The sequence below is a fragment of the Ambystoma mexicanum genome, chromosome 6q (genome assembly GCF_040938575.1).
Source record: "Ambystoma mexicanum isolate Mex_15411 chromosome 6q, UKY_AmexF1_1, whole genome shotgun sequence".
Lineage (NCBI taxonomy): Eukaryota > Metazoa > Chordata > Amphibia > Caudata > Ambystomatidae > Ambystoma > Ambystoma mexicanum.
Genome location: NC_090937.1, coordinates 226,847,875 through 226,875,639, shown reverse-complemented (window position 1 = coordinate 226,875,639; position 27,765 = coordinate 226,847,875). Strand labels below are relative to the sequence as shown.

The 27,765-nt window shown below is 47.0% G+C and overlaps 1 protein-coding gene across 1 annotated transcript in view; it reads left to right on the top strand.

Moving 5' to 3' along the window:
- LOC138515918 (protein FAM47E-like) overlaps window positions 1-27,765 on the top strand; it is a 500,413-nt gene that overhangs the window by 412,141 nt on the left and 60,507 nt on the right. Inside the window, exon 7 of the mRNA XM_069630684.1 lies at window positions 26,895-26,972. Coding sequence (XP_069486785.1) covers window positions 26,895-26,972 — 78 coding nt within the window. The remainder of the gene's footprint in view (window positions 1-26,894; window positions 26,973-27,765) is intronic.

Below are 27,765 nucleotides of genomic sequence, written 5' to 3'. Positions count from 1 at the left end.
GGGGTGGCCCCCGCAACACCCCGCTCACTATACTGGGTGGTATATTGAGCGGGGGACACCCGCGCAGCACACCAGCCAAAAAATAAATAAATAAGAAACATAGAAAAAACTGGGGCTGCGGGGGTGTCCTCCGCAACACCCGCTCACTATACTTAACAGTATAGTGACATGGGTTGCGGGGGAAACCCCTCAAGCCCCCATAGTGTACGTGTGTTTGCATGAGAGCAAACTTTCTCATTTCTCATGCAAAAGCAGCCGCGGTCGGATCACTTAGATCCATTTTTTGAAAGTCCTGGTTTGGATGCATGCACAGCAGGGCTCTGTGGTAATTTAGACTGAATGGAAAAAGCGTCAGTGGATGCACGGTCACCCTCGTAGGTTGAATCATTACTGCGAGCATACTTGCTAGAACGTACTATGTGTTTTCTTAGTATTACCGTTCTGGAGGCAGTATTCCTCTGGCGATCTGGAGATACTAGACCCCCACCCCTCTGCTGGTGGCTCTGTTAATAAACCCTCTGCAATATGAAGTATCATACCATAATGTTTCATGGGCAGGGGGAGGAGGTCCCTGGACTACTTAAGACAGAAAACCTTTGGAGCAATGATTCCACTGTGTTCATGTGGATCAGTGACCTTGCTTATTTTTGGAGTTTCCTCAAAGGAGTTAGGGGCATGTTGCGGACCATTTTAACAAGCCCCTCCCAAACAGCATGGGCATAGTATTATGGGCCAGGCAAGCCTCCCCACACCACCTCCCGTGGCAACATCACGTTGCGCATGGTGGTACTTGGCCCCATGAAAAACCCACCCTTTAAGCTGGGAGTCAGAGAGGGGACATTGTCACAGAGCTCAGGGCTTCAACATTTGGCCTATCTGGTGACATGGCTGTGGCCATGTAGGTATCTCTGGTAGGATTCTACTAATGTCATGCAAACACCACTGTAAATACTTCCAAACCTGGAGCATACAAGGAGTATTTAGACCTTGGGATTATGTAGCTGTCCTGGTTCTTGACTTCCTCCAAGAGGGAATTGACTGAGGCTTTTCTGTTTCTACTTTCATTCCAAGGATCTTCAATTTAATCCTCCTGAGAACCTTGGGGGGGAAAACTAGGCTCAATTATGAGCTTAATGATGACACTCCTGAGGGGCTTTGCCCTCACCAGTTCAGCTGTAAAGGTGATGTCCTCCCCCTGGGATTTGCTGACTGTATCCCCCGCAGAGCACTTCTTTTGAAAAGTATTGATTACATTTTTCTCCCTAAAAGCATGTTTCCTGGCAGTCTAATACAACTATTATGTAGCTGAGGGAGCAAGAGCGTTCGATCTTCTTCCCATCTTAGAACTCTCTTACATCCTGTCCTCTTTACTCATACTCATGAGATGTGCTGAGGAAGGGGGGCAGGACCAGACCATTTTACCAAGCAGCACTAAAGAGAACTTTATTGAACTTCCCTCACAGGGGTGCGCACGTGACAGTGCCCCCATTAGTTTCCTCCCCCACGCATCCAACCCAACCTTCATTCCCTTTCTCTGTGTCAGCCGGAAAGGGATATTTGCCTTGAGGCTGTGCCACATGCACCTATGTTTACTCTTTTTGTTCCCCACGTCTCATGCCCAATGGGTTTAAGTGTTGTGTGGGTTGTGCACAGAGATTTCCCTCCTGCAACCTGCACAACGGTTGCTTAATTTGCTTGGGGGCCTCACACGTGTGGCACCTTGGCAATGCTTGTGACTCTTTATGCCTACTCCCTGCAACTGCTAAGCATGTAGTGTGAGGAGGCCTTTTAGGCTCCTTTTCTGCAGGAAATAATCAACTTCATCTCTATGAAGAGCAAGGTAAGTGAACCTCTTTTCACCCAGGCACCTTGCACGAGGGACACCCTTGGAGGCATCCCTAACCATAAAGAAGCACCATAACCCACTCTGGCACTACTCCAAGCTACCGGCCTCCAATTGATGAAAGCCCATAGTGTAAAAAACATAAAACGTGCAAAATAAAGCAACCCCCATATGAACACGGGAGGTTCACAGCCTAAGGCAATCCAGTTGTCATGACCCATCAGACACGCCCCTTCTGGGCCTCCTGGTCCTTGTCACGTCGGGGCTTGCACTCTGTTGTACTACCAACATGGCCGCAAACACTGAACGCTGCCTGCCAGCCTTCACGTTCATTGCAGCACGCTCGATAAAATAGCCATACCCCCGCGCTTCCGCGCGTCTCAACGCTACTGTTAGCTGTGGCTAGATGTGTGCTCCGTAGTTCGCTTTCTCAGAACTTTGTTGCTTTCCTGGTTCCCAGACCCTTGCTTCATTCTACCCCTTCTCCTTCTTACTCAACCTTCTCCCGGAATCCGTGCACCCGCCTCTGAGTGCTTTCCTTATTTTTCTTCCTGGATTTCCTGGAGTTTACTATCGATCCCGGACAAGAAGTTGAACGAACAATGGAAGCCGAAGACGGCCGAGCGGGCTTGTACAAGACCCGAACCATAAGGAAGAAAACTTCTACAACGGAATCCATCAAGCAGCGAAAACAGGTGAGAAAGGGGGAAACCTGTGACACCAGTGGCCATACAGGGTCTGATGCCCATAGGAGTAAACACACCGCGTTTCACATGGTTTCTACTCCAGACCTTGCACCTGGGTACAATCTCTGGGCCACAGATTCCAGAGAGCACAGAAGGTCCCATGGCTATCCCACATGAGGCGCTAGTGAAAAGGTGCATATCCAAGGGGCCCCCTTGAATGTCCCACGACACAGTAATGATAACTCCAGACATCCGCTTTGAATGACACAGAGGGTGGAGTAGCATTGCAACGATCATGCCAGGAATGTTTCGGCCACTCAGAGGCAGGCTCCGGATAGGATGGAAACAAAGGGCCAAGTGTTTGTGCAATATACAAGCTCCCTTTTCGCTCCCCTCACCCCCTTTTCACAGGCCCCAGGAACCCTGGACATTGACCGGGGCTGAGGGTCTAAGCACCCGTCCTCTTCCCCAGGGACCAATCTGTTCAATGGGGATAGGCCAGAGGCCACCTCCAGGCCAGGCAGATGAATCCATTATGAACCATTTCCACTCTTTCATGACAGCCCCAACATGATGTCCCTCCTTAAATAAATCATTCTAGTGGTTATGCCTACATCTTTGACTTCCAAAGAAGGAACACAAACTACTACAGTCACATCCAGCTTGACAAAGGAGGTAATAGCTGCTGCAATGTCTTCTGACCTACAGGCCCGTCTCACACTGTCTGAGTACAGAAACATTAGTTGAAGAAAAAAACAATTATCTTTGGGGCTTCCCATTAGGGACTGGGGAGGAAGACTACTGAGACGAAACTCCACATTTGATCGAACATTTCTACGAATGGATTGCAGACCCCATGAAACCTCTGAAATTAACATTGCTGGATCCACCAGTGGAGAAAGAAGTATTAGCTGATATTCTTTTATGCAAACCTGACAAGAGTGCGATTCCCCTCCAAACTGAAATCATAAGGATTGCCAAAGAAATGTGGCAGAAACCCCATAATGTGCTGTCACTCAACAAAAAGAACTGCCACGTGCATTGAGAAGAATTGTTTGTAACCTCCAACTCCTCCATCGCCCACCTTCAGTTGTCTCTACTTCTTTAGCGCAGTGCAAACCTCCTTCATCCTGTACTTCAGCATCCAGAGTCGCAACCCCAAACATCTCAGAGTGGAGAAAGCGATGGATGCTATGGGGAGGCAAGTGTTTAGCAACAGTGCCTTGCACTTACACCAGCCCAATTTAGATGCCATTCACGCCACTTGTAATAGCAAGTTCTAGTGAGATATGTCAGACTTTGCGACTGACCTGACAGGTGACAAGAAAGAGCAAATTATGGACAGATTAAGGGAGGCAAAAGCGATAGCACATGACATCTTGGAGTAACCAGCAGGTCATGCAGGTACTGCCCCGAGAGGTATGTGCCTGGACCTGAAGAGGATTGCATGGCTTAAGAGCATAAAATGCCTCCTAAAGGTGCAGGAAAGCGGGATATCTCACCCCTTTGATGTCCCAACTCTTTTCCATCACTTCACAGATGAGTAGCTGAATGAAGAAAAAACACACACGCTCATGACCAAAGCCTTTCAGCCACCCCCAGATGGAGTGTTAATACTGCTCCCCCCACAGAACAGAAGAGCCAGTGTACAGATACAGGCAGCTTTAGAGGCTTTCTAGATTATTCCCAAAGCAGATACAGATGGGTGCAGGTTTTCGACATGCAACCCAGGAAAACACAACACACCACAAAGGGTTTCTTTGGCACCACAACTCCTGAGAGTGAAAAGCCAAAGGCTTGGCATATTGAAGGTCCAGCAGCATTCCACGCCAGTTGGTGGCTGGATATCTTTTCATTTACCAACTTGGAAAGAGATAACCTCAGATCCTTGGACCCTTTCAATAGTGCAGAGTGGTTACAGACTCCAGCTTCCTCATCTCTCCTCCAACCCTCGGCAAGGCTTTGGGTGGTTTTCCCTATGAGTTGGAGAGAATTAATAAATCTTACTCTCAGTACTCTGGTCCTGTGTTATTGGCGCCTTCCTGGCTCTCTCTCTTGGGTAACTAGTTCCTTCCTGTTAAGTGAAGTAGATGGTGACACGCACATGTTCATGGGGTGAACAATAACTCTTTTATTGAGTTAACATCTATAAAGACCCCCAGCCGGGGAAGATACTCCAACTGACTCAAAGTGGAATCAGAACTTCCTAATGCACTAGGCTCTAAGTTCTACAAGTTCTGACCTTGGAGCCTAGTAACCATGTATGTAGCAACACTCCATAACCATATACAAAGCAGTAATTAACTGATTCAAACAATACACGTGCTAATGCACGTACCTGCACACAGGCACCTCTAACACTTCCCTCCTTGCTCTGAAGCCATGATGGATAGTGCAAGATATAAGGATCTTGTTACCTGGATTTGGGTTATGGAAAGATATCCTAAGAAGGCGTCTGGGACTTCCTCTTCCACCATTGTCCAGTTAGAATACAGTGTCTCACCTAGGGTATTCTCCTGAGGGCAACCCCGACCTCCCCCCTGGGGCTGGACAAGCGAGGAGTGATCCTCCCCTGCTTGTCCTGCCCCAGGGTTGGGATCCAAAAGCGATGGCCCTCCCCTGGCCACCTGAATAGAGCATCCTCAGGGTCTACATGTGAGAATACCCCCAGGTTTTTCACAAAACCCTTTGTTATGATTCACGGGATCTTGCACTTCTCCCAAGGGGGGGAGCTCTTTCCTGTGAGGCTAGGGAGGTGAGGCCGCTACCCAATGTTCCCCCTGTGGGTGGTGAAAAGAGGGACCCCACAGGGAGAGACTCCTCTCATGGGGATAAGGACTCCCATTCCGTGAAGGAACTCCCTAACCCCTTTTCGCTTGGGACCAAATCCCTATCAGAAATCCCTGATAACAGTGTTATGGTAATGTCTCTTCCATCTTTGATCCATTCATTAATATGAACCAGGCGAAGAAGAAACCCGCAGAATGATAACATGTTTCCATACCATAGTAATGAGATGAGTTGGCCCCAATGAGGCATAAAGATTATTTCAACAACAGTAAAGAAGGACTTTGACTTTACGCTGGGGAGGATCTAGCCACAGAAAATAAAGAGCAAGAAAGGACTGGGAAATAGAGAGAACAGCTGACATGAAGCCAGCCCAGGAAGTTCGAACCTGGGAACACAAAGCTGCAAGAATGCTGATCTCCAGTTGCAGGGATACCCAAGAACGGTCGGTGGAGCACTGTGGTGGAAGCCAAACTCCAGACCAGTGGAATAGGGGGAAAGAAGCCAGTGGTGATGTGACCTTGGGGAGGTGGAGGGTGTGGTCCTGCAACTGCACAGTGTCGTTTGGCCCAAGTATCTGCAGAGCCGTGAGGATGAAGCGGGGAGCGGACTGAAGGAAGCGCTGAAGCAACGACAGTCAGCCCATCTCCCCAGCAACCGGCAAGCAGTCCCGAAATGCTACAGGTAATGGGAGTAGAGCGAGACCCTATAGCAGGTTGGGGGAGCTCAAGATTCAAGAGAACCTCTGGAGTAATCTCTCTCGTCACAGTATTGAACCCAGATAATCAATAGTGAAGTGAACCTCAGGAGTAATCTCCCTCATCACAGTAGTGACAGCCACAGAACCAAGAAACAAGAAAGCCTCAGAAGTAATCTCCCTTGTCCCAGTAGTGATATCCAAAACTCTAAGAGTCAAGAGTGCATCGGGAGGAGTCTCCCACGTCACAGTGGTAATCCAGGTAACAGTAAAGAGGATACTAGACAACAAGAGCTGTCTGGAAGTAATCTTCGTAATATCATAAGACAGGGAAGAATTGCTGGAACTTTAAAGCAAGCTTTTAGGAGCCCTTGGGAAGAAGTGAAGAGACTTTTGAGCACTGTTGCAAAAGTCTATCCAAAGACAGCCCTCAAGGCCAGGGACGTCATTTGGGGGTCGCCAGGGGTCGCAACTGCGACCTCTGTGGTGTCCCTTGCGACCTCTGTGGTGTCCCTTGCGACCTCTACTAAAAAAAAAAAAATACATTTTTTTTTATTTTTTTTTATTTATGTTATGCAAGCTCCTGGGCTGTGGCTCTTTACTTCTGGGGTGGCTGGCTTTCTTGTTCAGGCCCCTTAAAAAAAAAGACTTGAGGCACTCCTGTTCTTATTTTTCTTCTAACACTTTCAGCACTGACCCTAAATAAGAAAGAATAGGAATACCAAATAATGTGTCTTTCTGGAATTCTATACAGTAATTGCTGGCCTCATTAAATGTTTATTTCAGGCACACTTCAGGGGGTGAGTCACTGATTTAGTCTGTTCTTAAACGCCTCACTAAGCCTAAGCCGTTCATCCTTCTGAGGTCGATAAATGAGTACCAACACAGGTTGGGTGATATTGGGTGTATATTTTTTCTATATAAAGCGCTTAATGATGTGTTATTATATAGCCCTTACGCTTATCATTTGGTCATGGACGTCTGCTTGCATACACAGTCATTTGGTAATACGGGCCAATAAACACTGAACTTAATGATACATATGGCGATCCATTTTTGTATGAATGTACATCATATAGTGATATCATAACTATATTTTTCATAGTGTACAATGCTATGTGATGCCACTTCCTGTTTTGTGAACGGGTGAAATGTCGTGTTCCATCGCTACCCGCTATATCACTTTGGGGCGGGGTCTAATGATATCACTTCCTGTGATGTCATCAGGGGGTCAAGGGTCGGGTGATGTCACTTCCGCTACCCCTGGCATTTTGGTGAAATGACGTCCCTGCTCAAGGCTTTGCAAGGGAGGTCACGAGAAGGGAGTCATTCTCCTGACCCTACTCTCTTTGTTGAATCAGAAAGTAATGCAATGGATTGTTGGAAAAGAGATAAAGACTGAGCCAGTTCACGAGGAGAATGGAGTCATTCTCATGGTACCATTTTCACTTGGATGCTGAACCCTTTTGTAGATTAGTAGTAGGGTTAGAGTAGGTTTTTGGACAGAGGACACTTCTAATGTGGACAAACATCCTGACAACAGGCACTCGAGTTGGTATTTGTTTAGGTAGGGATAGCCCTTTTAGAGATAGGGAGAGGTAGGTTATTTTCTTTATTTCTTAAAGAAAACGTGGTTGATGCATGCAACCCCATTGTCCGACTCCTTACTGCACCACACCATACCTCTGCCAACCCTGCTTAAAAAACTGCCAAATGCTACTACAAATAGGGACTGATTGTTGGGTGGGGCACCCTGGGGAGGACCTGAACAGGAGCTTTGCCACATGTGCAGCCGCCCAAGGGAAGTGCAGGAAATGTCTCTATACTGCTGCTTGGCAACAGGTTGTCGTTCCGTGCCCGCTCCTCTAGACATCGCTTGAGCATGGAGGAAAGGAGACTGTTGATTAAGGGTACAGTAGTCACTTGGGCAAGTAACCTTTTCTTTTCCCCAGAAAGGGCATTGTTCCATCCAGGTGTGGAGTTTATTACCAGGATTGTCACTGTCTTTCATGACGAGCGGGAGATTACACTGGTGCCCTGACAGCCCTCTGCCTCTTTTGGGTGTAGGTGGGTTGCCCTCTATCCTTAGTATTCTTCCTTCTGGGAGATGGGGCAAGACTATTATCCTTGGCTTCTGCTGCTGGCCTTGGCTGAGATTCAAGGTAGATGAACAAGGGACGTGTCTGCTACGTGTGCAGTAATGGGGGTGCTTCGCTGCCAGATATCTGCAGGGCAGATTCCTGGGGGACCCCCCTGAATATGTGCTTCTCATTACTGACACAGCCGTGGCATGGACTTGTTTGGGAAGCTTTGGAGCCTCTCTGTTTGGAGCTGCCAGAAAGGTGTTGGTGGATGTTAAAGCTTTGGCTTCTGTGAATCATTCCATTTTCGGGGTAGTTGCACTAAGTATTGTTGTGGTATGTTTTCTTTTGGTCTGCAGGAACTGAGGCATAAGCACCCCTCTTGGTTTTAGCATCATGTTATGTTTTAATGTTTTAAGGCATTTGTAGCGTGCAACGAGCCAGCCAAGAGGACATGCATCTAGAACCAAACGGCACAGCGGTTAATTGAGTCTGCAAAACAGGAGAGGTTTCAGTTTTTTCCTCGAAGTCAATAGTGTGTAGGTGAAGCTTATTCCACAGTGTGTGTCCAATTGCAAAGAACCGTCTGTCGCCTCTAGAACAGCAACGTGTGCGTGCGGCTAGCACGTAGTTACTATGTGCTGCCCTCAAACACCTTGCAGGCTGGTACCATGTTAGCAGCACGGTTCAGTAGAGGGGGGCCCAGGCAAAGGTTGTGCTCAAGGACACGGCACAGGACTTTCAAATGTATCCTCTGCTGTACTAGGACTTTCCCGCCGCGTGATATAAGAGGCTTTGAGAAACCAAAAAAATCAAGCGCACCTTCGCATTTTGAATCCTTAGTACTTGATAATTACGGAGCCCAGCATGTAAAGCGTTACGTAATCCATAAAGGAATTGACCTTTCTTGGATACAAAGGGCAAGGCTTGTTTCAGCGGCCCAAGCGGAAAGAACCCTGCTCTGGAGACACCGTTAATCTGGGGTGTGAAGACTTGGATGAAGTAGGGGTTGAGGAGGTCACCCTGTGACTACGTACCGGTACTGTCCATTGCTCCCGTTTGCCCTTTCTCATCCCAGTCATTCTTTCAGTCCTCTCTCACTGGCCGGGTGTCACGTCGCTTCATCCCATTAGTGAATGGCTACAAAGGCACGAGATAATGGGTACGGTTTTCGTTTGTGGGGCGCTGCTCGTTAGTATGGGGGAGTCTTTGGGCTAGTGTCCAGACGAGGCCTTACCTCGTGGGTTGTGAGGTCTTGGAGAAGGAAGCACAAATCAGAATAATGCCGATTACGCGTAACTAATGACAGTAATCTTAAAATGAATCTTTTGAAACCTAAGTAAATAATACAGTTCCTTTTTGTGTTCTTTGAGGTGCTTTTGTAGAAATAATAATCGCCATACCCTACAGAATGAGAGTGATTGCATGAACAATATTTTGCAAGTAGGCAGTCTGTTATCTTCAGAAAATGAGCAATGAGTTAACCTACTGTGTTGGACGTTTCAGCAAGCAGATATCCTCGGAAAGTGAGGGAGAATTGTCAGGCACAGGGAGGATCAAACTGCTCTCGGCATGGCTTAATTGTGTTGCCTTTTGCTCTCTGTTAACTGCATAGAGTACTATCATGGCTGGAAGGAATGATGGCATTTAGAATCTAATGCTTTGTGTTTTACTCTGGACTTTGTAGTTTTATTTGATTTTTAGATTGCAACATTGGTATGAAATCGGCTTCCACGCACCTCACCGTTGCCCATTAGGCGCATTAGCTGGGCCCTTGTTTATCATCTGGATACTGAGGGTCCGGCATGCAAAGCCACTCCCACCTGAGGGCCGCATCCCATACTCTCTATTTGTCCACCGTTCCACTCTGCCACCGTTCATTTGAAACTGCGGTCCGGCTGGGACGCAGGAACCTCCCATTCCGGAAGGTAAGGGTCTTCATATGCCCGTTGTTCACGCCACGCTATCTTCCTCATAAAACGCTTGTCCTGCCAATTTGGTCCAGCGACCCTACTTGTTCTTCCCGCCGACTCACGGGCCTTGCTTCTGACTTTGACTCTCAGCTTGCACCACTCCGGTGAGCTGCCTGGGCCTTACCTGATGTGCATTCCGCACTGCACCACTTCTAGCTGCTCAGCACCCTCCTGTGCTGACTTCTGCGCAGATGGTTATGCAGCCGCCGCTGACCACTTTGCAACCTTGCCTCCCCGGGATGTGTACGCTGCCGATTCCTTCTTTATTTACTTATAACTTCGCTCTGTTTTGTATCCCGTTCCCTGCTCCTACCTGACTTATCTTGAATACCCGTACACCTGTATATCTGTCTTAGCTCTCAATGTTGCTTTTTACCTGCATCCTACCTACCTGTACCTGCTTGCTTTGATGTAGCCCCCTGCACCATGAGGTTAGTCTTTCCAATGATGCATTATACCTACTTGTACCTGCTTACTTTGATGTAGCCCCCTGCACCATGAGGTGAGGCTTTCCAATGTTGCATTTTACCTACCTGTACCTGTTTACTTTGATGTAGCCCCTTGCACCCCCAAAGTGAGGCTTTCCCAAGTGTGCACCCCCTCCAATGCTGTCTTCTCATTCCAGCCTTTTGCTGTATTGTACCAGTTAATTTGCACTTAATTGGCCTTCCTCTAACCCCCTCCTTGCTCCTTCCTCCCTGACTTCACCTCCCCTCCTCCCCCTTTCGCTGTCTTTCGTGTTACTGCACTTGCACAATCCGAATTGGCCCAAGGCCTACTAGGATGTTTTTGTTCATCTTCCCCACCCCTGTTCCTCCCCTTCCTGCACGAACTCCTGTGTCCCTCTCTCCTTCATTTCTTGTTACTTCACTTGCACAATCCGAATTGGCTCAAGGCCTAGTAGGAACGTTTTTGTTTGTTTTCTTCATCCCTTGCTCCCCTTCCTTGCCTTGATGGACCTTGAAACACCATTTGCTGTGTAGGCGCATTATAAATACCCAATAAATACATACATTAGATAAAGTTCCCTATTTTCTGTTTTGCTGATTTGTACACATAAACGCAGATGAAAGTCTGTCCGTTTTCTGTTTTTATTTCATATGGACTATGAAAACAAAAGCAGAAAAAGTGAGAAACCAGGTCTCTGCTTGGTTCCTCGTGAAAGCCAACTGCTTTTCGGAGAGGCAGCATGGGAAGTGGGAACTGGGAAACAGGCTTTGGCTACGCCAATAGTTTTTGCTTTGGTTTAGACATTGGAAAGAGAATCACAGAAACAGGGACTGCGAAGGGCGAGGGAAAGAGTGGGAGAAGAGGTAGGAAAGATGGGTGGCGAAGGAAAGACGGGTGATGAGCGAGTGAAAGAGAGAGAGAGTGGGGCTCACGGTGATGATGTGTACAGGCAGCCAGACAGAAGGTGATGCAGTGCACATTGAGGGAAACAATCATACCTGAAACCTTTTCATGGTGGTTTAGGTGAGGCACAACAACCCATGTCAATTGGATCCAGTTGAAACCATTTGGAAATGTTTAAGTGGAACTCTTCTACAAGGACACTCTCTTCTCTTCAAGTAAAAAGCCAGAGGCAGCAGAGTCGGGTTACAGCAGTGGTGGGGTTTCTCAAGTTTTTTCCATGTTAGGAGCAAACTCATCTGTGCCCATCCACATTGGGCACTCACTTAGCGCCAGATTTTCTGGTCGACTCATCTCTTGTTTACCAGATACTCCAAGAAACCAATGCGTCCTTACAGCCACTCTGCTGTATTGTCGTGCGAAGTGGAGGATCTCCTACTACCAGATGTTAAAGTTAGCCTTGCGTGTGGGAGGTGGGGGCAGGGCTCTGCCGTTCACAAACATGGAGGCAGGTAATGTTACTGGACTCTCGATCTGAGTATCATTGGCAAGGCCCCGTAGCAAATCCCGATTCTTCCTTTTCCTGATTCCACTCCCATACCCCTGGGACCCAGAAGACCCACATCAACACCATAATAATGAACATTCAGTGCCCAGCAAATGCTCGTTTTTGCATGCACAATCTCATTTTGGATCAACAACTTAATTTACTCTGTGTTATGGAAACCTGGGTATCTGATTGTTTGTCATTAGCTAGCAATAATCCGACCACCCTTGAGTAACGGTGCCATGCTACAAAGTCAAATAACATAGAAAGAATTGCTCGTACTGAGAAAGAGTAATTAAATATTTTCAACCGAAACATCCCTCAATATCAGAAATAACAATTTTTTTTATTATAAGAAAAACTGTCTTTAGTTTATAAAATAAACCTTTACACTAATAACAGAAACATAATCATTGTAAACATAAAAATACAGCAAAGCAATTCAAAGCCCTACTGACACAGTGCCTCGGATCAACAGTCGCCAGCTCGAGCATACATGAATCAAAATCCTACTAACGATACAAAGTCAAGTAAAGCAAAAACAAGTCACAGACCTAGCAGACATAGTCCACAGATTGAGTTAGTCTGAAGGTCCAGCTTAGCTCCCTCCCCACCATGAGGCCATAACAGACACGAATACAACCAACACCCTGAGGCAAAGACTACTCTCCCCAAAAGGTTCTCACATCTGCTTCCCCCTGGAGCATCCTCTCGCCTAACTCCTCAAAAATGAACTTCACCAAGAAAGTCACTGCAACAATCAAATCATCATTTGCAGTCATCATAATCCTGATCCAAAGTTTCTCAGTGAAGACACTCGCAGACGAATGCAGAAATCTTCCCAGAAAAGTACATCAGAGGCCCAGAAAACCCAGACATTCAAGAAGCCGGTGGGAGAGTGATTTACTTAATACTGAACCACACACTCGGCAGCCCTGCATTTCCCTAGAGACCTATAATTTCAGACCGAGGGCCTCCATCGTTGGGAAAGCTCTGAGACGAAATCTCAGGTAAAGATCTCAATGCTTTGTAGAGGGAAAGTTTTGTATATAGGATCTTAGAGACTTCTGCGACATATGTAGATAGTGATCCTTTCGATACACATTATGCCTATTTATGTCCTCATAATCACTATTTCGAAGGGATTGTGTCCTCCGACGTATTCCTCATCTTATATCTCCTTCCAGCTCTGCTGGCCTCGGAACATTTTTTCTCTAGAGGGCGCTGCGCGTCGACGTCCTCCGAGTCGATGTCCCTCGACAGCCGCCGTATCGACGTCAACGTCATCCTGCCTATAAAGGGCGCGCGCAGCGTCCGTTGCTCAGTTCCCTTTTTTCCGCGCTTACTCAGTGCCTCTGAATACCGTTGCTCAGTTCTTAATCAGATTTATTCTATTTACCTCAAGTCATTCGATCCGTACTCGATGGCTTCCTCGTCGGAACCGACAACTCCTCGATCCGGCTTCAAAAAATGCCGAGATTGTGGGAAAAAGATGTCGTTGACTGACCCTCACAGAGTTTGTCTGTGGTGTTTGGGAGCTGAACACCATTGTTCGGAATGCGAGGACTGTATGTCCATGACAGCTAAGGCCCTGAAGGAGCGTAGGGGGAAGATGGAGAAAGGTAAGACTTTTAAAGCTTCTTCTTCGTCGACGAAGTCGAGACACTCGTCTCCTCGTCACCATTCGCGCTCCAGGTCTCGGAGTGGGTCCCATCACTCGAGATCGAAGCACTCGAAGAGGAGACGTTTTCGAGGCCGATAATGACAAGTTCGGCACCCTCTGCCTTGGAAATGGGATTTACTCCCTTTATGAGTTCAGAACAATTGAGAACTATGTCCTCAATTTTGGAAGAGGGTGAATTGTCTGAACAGGAAGACACATTTGAGTTGCAGGGACCTGTAACCCCAATTAGAGAGGAATTTTCCTCTGAAGAACGCAGGTTAAAGGATCTTCATGATTCCTTACATGAGGCAAGTGGGTTAGACACTTCCCCTGAGGTGGAGTTTGCTAGGCCAGACCCGGGGGAGCATGCTGAAACCCCCTATAGAGCCTTAATGGCCAGGATCACAGAGTTCATGGGATGGTCTGCACCTTCACAATCTTTCCAACAAGATGACCTCACGGATATTCTTGACAAAGGCCCACAGGAGGATCCTGTGGTGCCTTTTCATAAAGCTCTTCAGAGGAAAGTCATGACAAACTGGGAAACCCCAGATGTAGTACCAGCAGTAAATAAAAAACTGTCTACAAAGTACAGGGTATCTTCTACAGACCCGGAGTTTTTGTCTAAACACCCATCCCCAGAAAGTCTGGTGGTACAGGCAGCATCCTCTACCGATGTCAAGGCCGCTTTCTCGAAGACGCTCATCATATTTTTGCGGAATTCCTCCCATTCAGCCCGGGAACTATGTTTCGTGGGGCAAGGGATTCTTTTTGGCGAAACAGAGGAAGAGGAAGACGGAGAAGGGGATCTTCGACGTTTCCTCTTCGAGTGCTTCGATCTCGAGTGATGGGACCCACTCCGAGACCTGGAGCGCGAATGGTGACGAGGAGACAAGTGTCTCGACTTCGTCGACGAAGAAGAAGCTTTAAAAGTCTTACCTTTCTCCAGCTTCCCCCTACGCTCCTTCAGGGCCTTAGCTGTCATGGACATACAGTCCTCTTATTCCGAACAATGGTGTTCAGCTCCCAAACACCACAGACAAACTCTGTGAGGGTCAGTCAACGACATCTTTTTCCCACAATCTTGGCATTTTTTGAAGCCGGATCGAGGAGTTGTCGGTTCCGACGAGGAAGCCATCGAGTACGGATCGAATGACTCGAGGTAAATAGGATAAATCTGATTAAGAACTGAGCAACGGTATTCCGAGCCACTGAGTAAGCGCGGAAAAACGGAACTGAGCAACGGACGCTGCGCGCGGCCTTTATAGGCAGGATGACGTCGACGTCGATACGGCGGCTGTCGAGGGACATCGACTCGGAGGACGTCGACGCGCAGCGCCCTCTAGAGAAAACATTTTCCGAGGCCAGCAGAGCTGGAAGGAGATATAAGATGAGGAATACGTCGGAGGAACATCCCGTCGAAAGAACGTTACAAGGTAAGAAGTAACTTGTTCTTTTGTCCTATCTCTTTATCTTGTTTTTCCTTATGTAGGGAGTAACAGAGCCCTCCAGTTCGATCAAATTTCGATACGCAGTATATTTCCTGGAGAATTTATACAAGAAAGAGTTACAATTTTGTCCATTACTTATTGGCGCAAAAATTCAGCCATTAGTTTTCCTCCACTTCCTCCAATTTGGTCAGCAGCGATAACGATCTCTTGATGTGCAGCGCCCACCAAGAGGTCAAACCCAGTTCCAAACGGATTACACTAATCGGACTAGACTTTGGCAACCCCAGCACTGTCTTCCAAATTTTACCCCCCCCAATTCATCCAAAAAGGTTTCATTTCCAAACAAAATTAAATCGCTATCAGATGTTCAAGATAGGGTTGCATGGGGGGTGGAGGGGCATCGCTCTGCCGTTCACACAAACTTGGAGGTAGGTAATGCCCTGGACTCTTGGCCTGGGTATCATTGGCAATGCCCCCAGCAGACCCTGATTCTTCCTTTTCCTTATTCCGCCCCCATACCTCTGGGACTGAGAAGACCCAAATGAACACCTTAATAATGAACATTCAATGCCCACTTACCTGCCTCCAAACCCTGCTTTACTGGGTTCAAGACCACCGATGTACCACATTGTTACAGTGGTGAGTGTAGGTAAATCATAAGGGCAGGGCAGGATCCCAATATACCCCTAAAGAGAAAACACAACGTTAGAGTAACTTGAGCACAAAAGGAAAGGCGGACAAAGCAATGCTCGTGTACGGTTCTTTAGTTGTTAAAAGCTCACTTATATACTTTTTGAGTACACCAGCAGGGTTTTGTGAGTTTTTGTATAAAGGGGGCAAACACAAGACACTAGAAACATATAACACAAAACCTAGCAGCTGTGAAACTAAAGAATAAAAAGCAAAAAAATATCAAAAAGAGTCCTTTAAATATTAAAAATATATAGAGTTTAAAAAAAAATACAAAGTCCATGCAGTGCACTGTATTAAGCACTACTCAAAAAGACCTTAATTGCAAAACACCCTGGCAGGACAGTCTCAAGGTCTTGGCCGCTGCTAGTATCTGGATCATCACACTCTCAAATGATGGTCCTGGCAGGGGGAAACAGCAGCAGCAACCGTTTGTGGTTGGCTCTAAAGTTTTCAGATGGGCTTTTCTGCATTTGTCCGATGCGGCATCCCAGCACTTAGAGGCAACGTGGGGAGCTCCACACAACTCACTCCCAGGACGGCTAAAAACACATCAGACTCTCCCCTGCTATTACTATGGGGAGCGCCAGTAGTAGATGTGCCTGGGCCCCAGCAGTGATTCTAGGCCACCTGGGGACAGCAAAGCTAACACGTGCTTGTCAGGGGAGCGCCAGCAAGAAGGCCCGGGCTACGGTTGTGACAGGGCACGGTGTGCAGTCATAATGTCGACATCAATAATGTCGACAGTCAAAATGTCGACAAATTAATGTCGAAAAACAATAATGTCGACAAACAAAAATGTCGACATTTTTCGATATTTTTTCGAAATTTAATTTATTGTATGAATAAATAAATAAATATATATATATGATGTGTTGAGTATGAGGGGTGGTTGGGGGGTGTGGGGGGGGTGGCAGGGGGGTGTTGGGTGAGGGGGGGTTGGGGGGGACCCCCCCATAGTAAATACTATTTTTATTTATTTAATTATTGACTAAATAAATAAATATATAATTGTTATGTGTTGAGTATGAGGGGTGAAAGGGTGGTTGGGGGGTGTGGGGGGGGTGGCAGGGGGGTGTTGGGTGAGGGGGGTTGGGGGGGGACCCCCCATAGTAAATGATCCTTTTTTAGGTTATTTATTTATTGAATAAATAAATAAATAAATAAATAATTGGTATGTGTTGAGTATGAGGGGTGAAAGGGTGGTTGGGGGGTGTGGGGGGGTGGCAGGGGGGTGTTGGGTGAGGGGGGGTTGGGGGGGGGGACCCCCCCCATAGTAAATGATCCTTTTTTAGGTTATTTATTTATTGAATAAATAAATAAATAAATAAATAAATAAATAAATAATTGGTATGTGTTGAGTATGAGGGGTGAAAGGGTGGTTGGGGGGTATGGGGGGGGGGGGTGGCAGAGGGGTGTTGGGTGAGGTGTTGATAGTTTTAAGGGTTTATAGTCATAATGTCAAAAAAAAAAATGTCGCCATTTTTTTTTCGAAAAAATGACTTTTTACATTATAAGTATAGGATGTCGACATTATTATTTTCGACATTTTTTTTTCGAAATATTTGTCTGTCGACATTTTTTTTCGACATTATGACTATAAACCACAGGGCACAGAGCAGAGCGCCTGAAACCCCGCTGAAGAGTTTGCCAACTGTCTTTCGTTAAAGAGTAAAGGCACCCTTGGTGCCTGCATGCGAGGGTCCGTTATTCTAGCCCATTCATTTCATTTCCTGGTCCTTGGTGTGGGTCTTTGCTACTCTGCCCATGCATCTGTTCTCTCGATATACTTTCTCTTGGGAAGGGAAGAATGGATCAGCCGTGGTCTTGAATGACTGAAGGGTAGGTTTCGGTTATCCGCACTTTGATGAAAAACAAAGGGCAGTTTGCAACATTCTCAGATTTGCATAGAAACCCCAGAGTGTATTGTTGTGATTGGCAATTACCGAAGGCATGTTCCCTGTGCAGATGACAATAGTTGCCAACAACACCTGGAGGGCTCACTGATACCAAAGACCAGAAACTGTCCAGGAAGTTGCCCTTTAAAATGGCAGGCACGCTTCAGAATGCTGCTAGTGGTGGTGTGGGTTTTGCTCTCAATATGGATGCTCCCATTCCTGCGCCTGTTTCAGTATCCCAGTGCGGGCATTTTGGCCTTTAGGGGGTTATCAGCTTTCTCCTGGCCACGTATCAAGTCAACTAATGTAGTGATTGGCTATTGATTGTCGAAGTCATCATGGGTTCGATGACCTAGGGTGTGCTGCCTATCTTCTTAGTAAGGTAATAAGTGGACAATGACGTTTTCATGCAATTTATTGTGCTGTCTAATGCTTAGCAGACGTTTCTGTTCCTGGCCTCTACTTAAATGTACTGGATGTACAGTGCTGGTGGAACAACATACCCGTAATCTTCATTACTCCGAGTGGCAGTCTTCCTCGTCACTCTCCTTTTTCTTTTGAGGTGAGGCCTTACCCCCAGACGAGCTCCCCCCAAGCCCTTACACTTAAAACATAATTTACGCCAAAAATGAAGTCACACTCCTTTCCCTTATTGCCTTAAGCAACCCGGGACTATATCACCACAGAGGGCTATCGTTCTTAAAAGGGAGGGAATCAAGGACAGTGACGAGGAAATGTAGCACTCCAAGTAATGAAGATTGGGACTAAATTGTTCAACCATTATCACATCGGCCATATTTCCAGTCACATTCCTTACCCTAATATGTTTGTTACTAGCGCAAACCAAATACTTATTAAAAAAGACACATACACATCTCATTTTGATTAATTACTAGACTCCGTCAGCCATTCTGACACCTATGACAATAGGACAGTCCCAAAACATGATGTCTGAGCCACCAAAAGCGTATTTACAGTGTAGAATACAAATGTTTTGTGTGGCCAATGCAATCTTCATTACAGAAATTTAACATTGAAACCCCCTGGACTTTCAGCCAAGAAGTCTTCTATTCGAGGTAGACCTATGTGAACCCGTGTTACCTCATAGGCTTTAGAAATTGGGGGTGGGGGGTGGTAGTGCGTGGCATTGCCAAGCAGGGCATGGAGATAACTGCCTAGAATGAACACTCCATCGAAGTGTGAATTCTGAGGTAGGCATCTACAGCGCCAACCCCCCAATAAAGACAGCTGTGGCTGCATGGACTTGATGGGAGCTTTTTGGGACCTCTGAGTCAGGTGCAGGTCGGTGGCATTCAGGAAGTGGCGCTAGGAAAGGAGAAGTGCCCGCCATGTTGCGAGGAGGAGGAGAAGGCATGTGCTGACTGAACTCGTGGTGGGCACCCCCAAGAGGTCTGGCTGTCTGAACCCAGCGCAGTGCTAGGCTTTGGAAGCCCGAGGTCAGAGGAGGACACAGTGAAAACCAGAGGTGTTTTCTGGCGGCAGTGTAGTACAGGATGCACACCTTCCAGATAGCTGAGAAGAGGTGCAGGGGATATGAAGGGAGCTTCGAATCCTAGAGCTGATGGGTCACTCCAGGGCCTGCTACCATTTACCTTTCCCATCAGAGACCACGAGGGTGCTGGGCAGCCTCTGTCTGGAAGGTGGGCATCATCGCTGAGCACTTCAGAAAGACTGGCAGGGAAAGAATAGGCTGAGTAGTGTGGGTTCACCTTGCTGCTCTTACCAGATCCCTACCTAATAATAAATTACAGACAACTTTGTGTGTATGGAAAATTTGTAGGCTGTAGGCATTTTATTTTCTTACAAAAAATCAATTATAACAAATCATTACATATACATATGCTTTTGGGCACATTGTGTCCAGTTCAGAAGCCGCTCAAGGCTCCTTCTGAGTCTTTGTTATCTCTGAGCCTTCGTTCCTGGGCACATCCCGCCTACAACGTTTCTTGGACCGTGTACCGAAAGAGTACTCAGCGTTCTTTTCTCCTGCTTATTCCTTCTTTCCTTGGACCGTGTACCGAAAGAGTACTCGGCTTTCTTCCTTCTACTTTTGCACCATCTTTTTTGTACCGTGTACCGAAGGAGTACTCGGCGTCCTGGCTCCTGCCTGCACACCCCCACCTCTTCCGTTTCTTTTGTAGGGTGGGTTGGGTGGCAACGTTTTTCCTTTCCCTTCTCCAGGTACCAAGAGCCTACCCGAGAGAGGTGAGCTCTTACCTGGTTTGTGCCGCCTCTCCTTTTCCAGGCTTACTTATACCCCCCGGCCTTTTGTTCCTTCCTGGGGGCAGCCGAGTTACCCCCTGACCTCCTGTTGTTATATTTCGCACCTACCCAGGTGCTGCTTCCTGCCCTTCCTGGGCCTTTGTTTCTTGTGGCGCCATTCGGACGCCCCCCCCTACGCTTTCGCGCCGTTTTCCCACCACCCCGCGCCTAAACTCCCAGACCCTCTATCGTTCCGCATTTCATGCGGCCCGGGGCCTGGGTCATAGGCTGAGTAGTGTGGGTTCACCTTGCTGCTCTTACCAGATCCCTACCTAATAATAAATTACAGATAACTTTGTGTGTATGGAAAATTTGTAGGCAGTAGGCATTTTATTTTCTTACAGAAAATCCATTATGACAAATCATTACATATACATATGCTTTTGGGCACATTGTGTCCAGTTCTGAAGCCGCTCAAGGCTCCTTCTGAGTCTTTGTTATCCCTGAGCCTTCGTTCCTGGGCACATGCCGCCACACCTGAGTGGGTGTCCTTTACACCCACTCAGGTCCCCCCCAAAAGCCCCCTACCTACAGCCTATTGCCTGAAGTGCCCTGAAAATGTTGTCGGAATAAACCCCCATCCCAACCTTTGATAGGTGCACTCCATCTTGGTGGAACATGTCCGGGTTGTTCCGGTGTAAGCCATGTCTTATGAAATGTAGACCTGTACTCTTGCAGTACTTCTCTACTGATTTATTTAAATTCTTCCTCGCTATCTCAATCGCATGTCTCTTTTGTGCCCCATGCCAGATCCTTCTAGGTATTATTTCTGACATAAAAATCTCTGTCTTCCACCAGCTGCGAGCCAAGCTATGCAGTGACTCACAGATCTCTCTTTGCAATTTGCCCCTGTTTGTGCTCACCAGATCGTTCCCCCCTAAATGTATAACCAGGTACTAGGGGGGTTCCCTGAAACCTATTAAGTCCGATAGCCTGTCGTGGATGTCCACCCAGTGCATCCCCGGGAGGCCCCACCATGACGTAATTGTGTTCCTGAAATGTAATCCTCGATTCACCTTTTCCAGCCACCTGCCTGCCCGGGTCACAAAAGAGTGCCCCACTATCCAGGCCGATTTGTAGGGTCCGACCTCTGTGGAAACGGGGGAGATAAATGTCATATCAGTTCCTCCCTTATGTATCTCTTAAAACATTGCGACTTCCATCCCCCAATTCGTTTCACCCCCTTCGTCCCCAGGCCCCCCGCCCACGCAGAGGTTGCTGCCCCTATCCTGAAAGAGTGTGTCCCAAACTCGGCTGGATCCCATCCCGCCTTTGCCACTGCCTGCTTCAATACCGCCTGAAACTGATACCTGCTGAGCGCGCGGCCGTCCCTATGTATCAATAACTGCCCGTCAATTTCTGGTCACAGATCTAAAATTTCCCTGGTGATGCATCTGGGACAGTGGTCCTTCTCTCTGATGCAATTGAGATCTATCGCTCTCCCCCTCCCTGTTTGGTCTGTCTTAGATTTCCTTAGCATTATTGACATAACTTTGTCGCCCATACTGATATCTTTCCTTGCCAGGCCGTCTCCTGCCATCGTATTCCTGGCCACCAGTTCCCCTATTCTGAAAGCCCCGTAGTACGCTAGCGCAAATGCTGCCCTGAACAGCGCAGTTTCGTATGTGCTGCTGCATGTATTTGGTAGCACTTTCAGTAAAATTATCAACTTCCCAAAATTGACCGGCCTTCTGCTATCTGGCTTCTTCCCCTCTAGCTTCGCCCATCCCCTCATCGCATATTTTATCTTATCGCTGTCAGTCGGGTCCGGTTCGCCCGCCACTTTTGCGGTATATGCCACTGCCGCTAGGTGCGCTGCTGCCCAGCTTTTCTTTTTACCTAAGGCAAATGCCCCTTCCAGGAATTCACAGATTTTTTCCTTTGATATTTCTTCCACCACTTTTACACCTGTTTCCAACAACACATCTTTTACACTCTTTGCGTACTGCTTACCCGTCTTGTATGTCAGGGCATTCCTGGTCAGCTTGTTGATGACCCTTTCTTTTTTCCACTCTTTTTCCACCACTTTTGAGTCAACCTTGAGGCCAACCGCGTTTCCTTTCTAGTGCCTTCAACGGGACCCATGCCTTTCGTGGTGTGGGCGTCTTTTCCTTGTCGGCGTCCGGTCTCTGCTCCCTGAATCTCTCCCACTGAAAACGAGAGATTGCATCAGCCACCACATTTTCTTCCCCTGTGATATGCCTCGCCTTTATGCATGTATTTAATTTCAGGCTTTCCAGTGTGATTGCCCTCATCAATTCCAACACTACACTGCATGATGCACTTCCCTTGTTTAACACATGCACTACTGCCATGTTGTCCGACCATACCGCCAACTCCTTATTGCCTAGCTCCTTCCCCCATGCGCATAACGCGACCCATATTGGGAAGAGCTCTAGTAGCGTTATGTTCTTTGTCCATTCCGTCACCTGCCATGATTCAGGCCACTCATCTGCACTCCCTTTTCTCCCCAGTATTGCTCCAAAACCAAACCCACCGGCTGCGTCAGTGAATAACACTCTTCTACCTTCCTCGTTCACTGGCGAGTGCCATATCACTGTACCCCTGAAGTTCACCAAAAATTCAGCCCAGACTTCTAAGTCTCTCTTGATTCCTCCTCCTAGCCTGACCCTGTGGTGCCCTTTGGTAGCACCTCTTGTCTTCAGCTCGATCCTTCTCTGGAACACCTTTCCTAGCGGTATGACTCTTCCTGCGAAGTTCAGTTTCCCTGCCAGTGCTTGTAATTCCTTCACGGTTGCCTTGTTTCTTCCTCGTAGCTCCTGTATTGTTTTGAGTAGCTCCGTCACTTTGTCCTCTGGGATCCGACACCTCCCCTTGTTCGAGTCGATCTCTATACCTAGAAACTGGATCACCTGTGTTGGTCCCGTCGTTTTCTCATCTCCCAGAGGAATGCCCCACTCGCTCGTTATTTCTACGAATTTGTCCAGTGTTGCCTTGCACATGTCTGCCCCTTTGGGGCCGACAAATAAAAAATCATCTATGTAATGCACCATCATGGACTCCCTCATCTCCTGTGCCGCTGCCCATTGTAAAAATGAACTCACCCTCTCGAAATATGCGCACGAGATGGCACAACCCATTGGGAGGCACTTGTCGATGAAGTATTCCCCCTCCCAATGCATACATAGCCATTTTTGTGACCCGCTGTTGACTGGCAACAGGCGAAATGCCGATTTAATGTCTGCTTTCGCCATCCATGCCCCTTCCCCTGCTTTTCTGACCAATTCCACTGTGTCTTCGAAATCTGAATATGTTACTGTTGCTTCGCTCTGAGCGATGCCGTCGTTCACCGAGGCCCCCGGGGGGTAGGATAGGTGGTGTATTAACCTGTATTCCCCTTCCTCTTTCTTCGGCACCAGCCCTAGCGGAGAGCACAAGAATTCTTCAAAGGGTAGGGCCATGAATGGGCCCTCCACCCTCCCTAGTTCCACTTCCTTCCTGATCTTCTTGGTCACTATCTCTCTGTTTTCAATTGCTGATTTCAGATTCCTGGGAATGTCTTGCGCTCCTTGGCTGGTGAACGGGATGTTGAACCCCTCCCTAAAGCCTCGCCTAATCTGCTCTGTCGATTCTTGATCGGGGTAATCTCTGAGCCACTTTTCCATTTTCTCGATCTTTACCGGCGTGGCCCCTTTCCTGCTCCAGTTCCTATTTCCGTGTCTCGTCTCTTCTGCCGCTCGGAGCTGCGGCCCTTGTGCACTTGGAACTGCTGTGGTCTCCTTTGCATCTCTCGCATTTGTGGCTGAATTTGCACTTCCAACCCCAGCTGCATGGTACCCCTTTTTCAAAGCTCCTGCATTGCCCTGGTTCTGTTCGAGCCGTACCCGGGCTCACACTGCCCCCACTTTGTGTTGTTGGGGGCAGGCTGCTCTGCCATCCTCTCTGTGGCCCGAAATTTCCACTCCGAAAAACCCTGTTCCCTGTATCTGTCGTAACTGGAGTCGTATCTTCTGTTACTAGATCTGTAATCTGTCTTGTAATCGCTCTGCCAGTACTGCCTTCTCTGCTGCCCACCTGTATTCCGCTCCTTGGAATCCCATTTTTCTTTCAGCACATTAAAGATGTAGAGGTTGAAATTTTCCTCGTCCCAGCCCATGTCCGGGAAGCAGTCCATCTCCTTTCTGAACTCATGGTCGTACTCTAGCCATGCGTCCCCACCAAATGCTGCGTGGACCTTCAGCACCCTCTGTTGATAAGCAACTAACGCTACCCCATCCTCCGGGAATTTCTGTAATATGATTGTCGACATTATGGTAAAGGCCGACATCCAATTATCGAAGTTCCTAACTACTGGCCCCTTTTTGAGTAAACTCTTTTCGTCCTCCTTCATGTCTTCGACTGCTACATTCATCCCCCTTTTTTGACAATCTAATAATGTAAATATATCGATCAACTCCTTTCTCCAAATTTTTTTCTTTACTTTGTCATTTATGTACCAGGCCATCGCTTTCATTGACCTGCCCTGTGCGTCTTTACCCATGGTTGGCCTGCCATACTTCGCCATGAGTGGTGCCTCGTTCTCTACTGCCACGGTAGAGAATGAGGCATTTTATCCAAAACTCCCCCATCCGCCATCTTTCTCGTCTGAATTCTGCCGGTCCCGCTTCCGTTTGGCAACTGCAACGACTATCCCTTTCGCTTGCTCCAGTGTCGCCTCGGTTGCCGCGTTAGTCTCAAGCAACGAACGCTGTATAAAATAGGTGAACCCGCAAGAGCTCCGCTTATTGAAGGGTCGAAAGCGCGTGAGCCCGCAATAGCAAACGTTTTTCCTTTCCCTTCTCCAGGTACCAAGAGCCTACCCGAGAGAGGTGAGCTCTTACCTGGTTTGCGGTCTAGACATGAAGGAGGATTTAAGAGCAGAGTCCCTCATTGCAGCCATCACAAACACAGCGGCCATATTGGAAGCATTGTTTGTTTCAAGTATAATGGTGTATGTTTGAGGCACCACACATCAAATCTCGCCCTTTGCCTGCAGAGTCTGCATGCTACTCTGTTGCAGAATTACATTTGCGGGGTGTATTCTCCTTACCTTTTTAGAATACGTAAGATCAAGGTGTATGTTGATTCTGCAACTAAATGTGCTTTGCCAAACACACACACTTTCTACCTATGTTCAGTAGTTACAGGGGCTATACATGGGTTGACTTTAGGCGCTAAGAGTGTGTAACGCAATCCTGACAAACCTTTATTGGATGCAAGAATATTTCTGCTCTGCTCAGTCTAAAGACACCCCAGAAGCTAGAAGGCGAATTGGCAACATTCCAAAAATAAAACTGCATGCAGCCTGAAATGCGCACACGAGGAACGGAGCAGCAGTTTCTCGTACGATTTTGCAAGAATTAGCTGTCAAAGCCATGTGCCTAAGTGTGTGCGGTAAACAAAGCATGTGGCATAATAGCCCTTGTTTTAAGTGCCTGTGCTGTAATAGCATGTGTTATAAGAGTGTGTTGTTTGTGTGTCATAATAGCATGTGTCCTAGGATTGTGCAGGGTAATATTGTGTTTTGTAAGTGTGTGGGTCGTCAGTGGTCTGAATGTGCATCGTAAGTGTGTGCATCATCAGTGTGCATCAGAGCGTGTGTCTTAGGCATGTGTGTTTTAAGTGTGTGTGTGGTAAGATTGTGGGTCTTACCAGCGTGTGTCTTCATAATAGCATGTCTCATAAAAGTGTAACTAGTATGTGTATGTTATAAGTGTGTTTCATAGGAGAGGGTGCTGTAAGTCTGCTTGGTGTAAGTGCATGTGACGTATGAATGTGTGCTGTAAGCATGTGGTGTATAAGTAGCACACGAGTGTTTGGTATGAAGTATGAAATGCTCATGTCCTATATGCCTCCTATACATATGACACATCACATTAATGTGAGGTTTGACTTTGATGTGAGTTGTTATAAGTATGGGGAAGTGCAGAAGAGTTGTTCCATTGGTGCATACACGAAATTGACATCTAAACTTCTCAGCTGCGTATGAAAACTGACATCAAAGTCAGTGGTGTCTTTACTGTGAGTTTTCATATCTATATTAGTGGAAATGAATAACATGTACATCTACACGCATGTGCTGAATTCGTCTAGAAGATGTACATTCATTCTGCAAATGTCTTGTTTGCCTTTTATACATATGAAAGTGAGTTCGAACTTTGATGCGAGTTCATTAAGTAACAGCGTGTGTTGTAACAGAGTGTGCTGTAGCAACGCGTGTTCGAGGATTGGGGAGCATGGAAAGATCGCAGCAATACAGCATTAATGATACACATGATTGCGTTGTCCTTAGTACACAGGGAATGCTGATGAAGGCCCACTTGCTGTTGCCAATCATGTTTCGTACGAACAATCCAACCGTCCCCCAAACCTCATGTGTCCCTTGCCAAATGAACCCCGAAAGGAAAATGAGCGCTTGAAGGATGACCGCACACAGCTGCGAAAACCTCCTCAACCAAGACATGACGTCATATCTCCAATCATGTGGACCTTTTAACGGCGTAAGCAGCCGGCTTTCACTTCAGTGTAACAAACTGTATTTGCAAGCTTGCACGCATAGTGCAACTGCAACGGCGTTTTTCATTCAATGTAATTGCCATGTATTTACTATTAGTCTGCAAAAATGACTCATTCCTGTTATAGTTAACGCAATTTCCTGTGCACAACTACTTTGGATTGTCACAGCATACTATTGTTTGAGCAATTCTTTGAGCAAAGCAGTCATAATTCTTTTCAAAGGTATATGGCATAATTCATTAATGTGCAACTGCACAGCAACCATATCGGAGAAATAATGAAACCATACTAATGAAGTGAGCAGCCGCGTGTGCTCTGTCCTGTCTGCGGTTTGCATTATAACCACTAGAGGGCAGTATTTCCATACATTGTATTCCGTTTATAAAACGTGCTGGCGTGTTATTAAATCTGTTTTGGATTGTATTTTAGGACGCAGAGCTCATGGAACTCCACGGGACAATCGCGTTTAAGGAATTCATTGAAACCAAGGGCTACAGGAACCCAGAGGTAAGAACACGTTAGTGACACGACCATTGCAAGGAGTGAGTATGTGGTAGACCCTGCTCACGTGTTTAAATGTAATGCGATGTGTATCTACTCCGTTTTTCAAAATGGCCTTCCAAACAAATGAAAATGGAGGTGTGATGCAAGAGAAACCCAAAGACTTGCCCAGGTTACCCACTAGTCTAGAGGTCAGTAGGGCAATGGCCGAACCAAAACATCCAAAATGCAGGTGTGGGTTCGTTTTTTTTTGGGGGGGGGGTCAAACTTGGCCGCTTTATTGGCCAATGTGGGACAGTTTGATGAGTTACTTCCTTATGGGGCCAGTAGTTTTGACCATTGTTGCTATAAAGCTATTTTTTAAATTGCACAATTTGCATCGCATTTTATCCAAAACTCCCCCTTGGGTACTATTGAATCAGTCCGTCGCAAAAGGAATAAATCGCCATTTGCAACTATGGGCCACTTTTCCATTGGTGCCGAAACAATTGTATGCCTCCGCCCAACCCTGGACGTGCCCTCTGTAGTGCTCGACAGGCACTTGGGCACTCAGGGTATAGCCACTCAATACTCTGCATCGATTGCAGCAGCAGCAAACCGCTGGAAAGCCCAATGCAAAGCTGCCACACTCTGCCAGTATCTGTAGAAACATGTGTTATGCTATTAAATAACTTCTTCTTCGACAGGACAAATTACATTTGGGTTCATCGTTTTTATTTTTTTATTTTTTAAAACCTTATTTGCATTTTCAGCACAAAACATAACTTAACACATTACAACTTTAAACAACAACACTCAT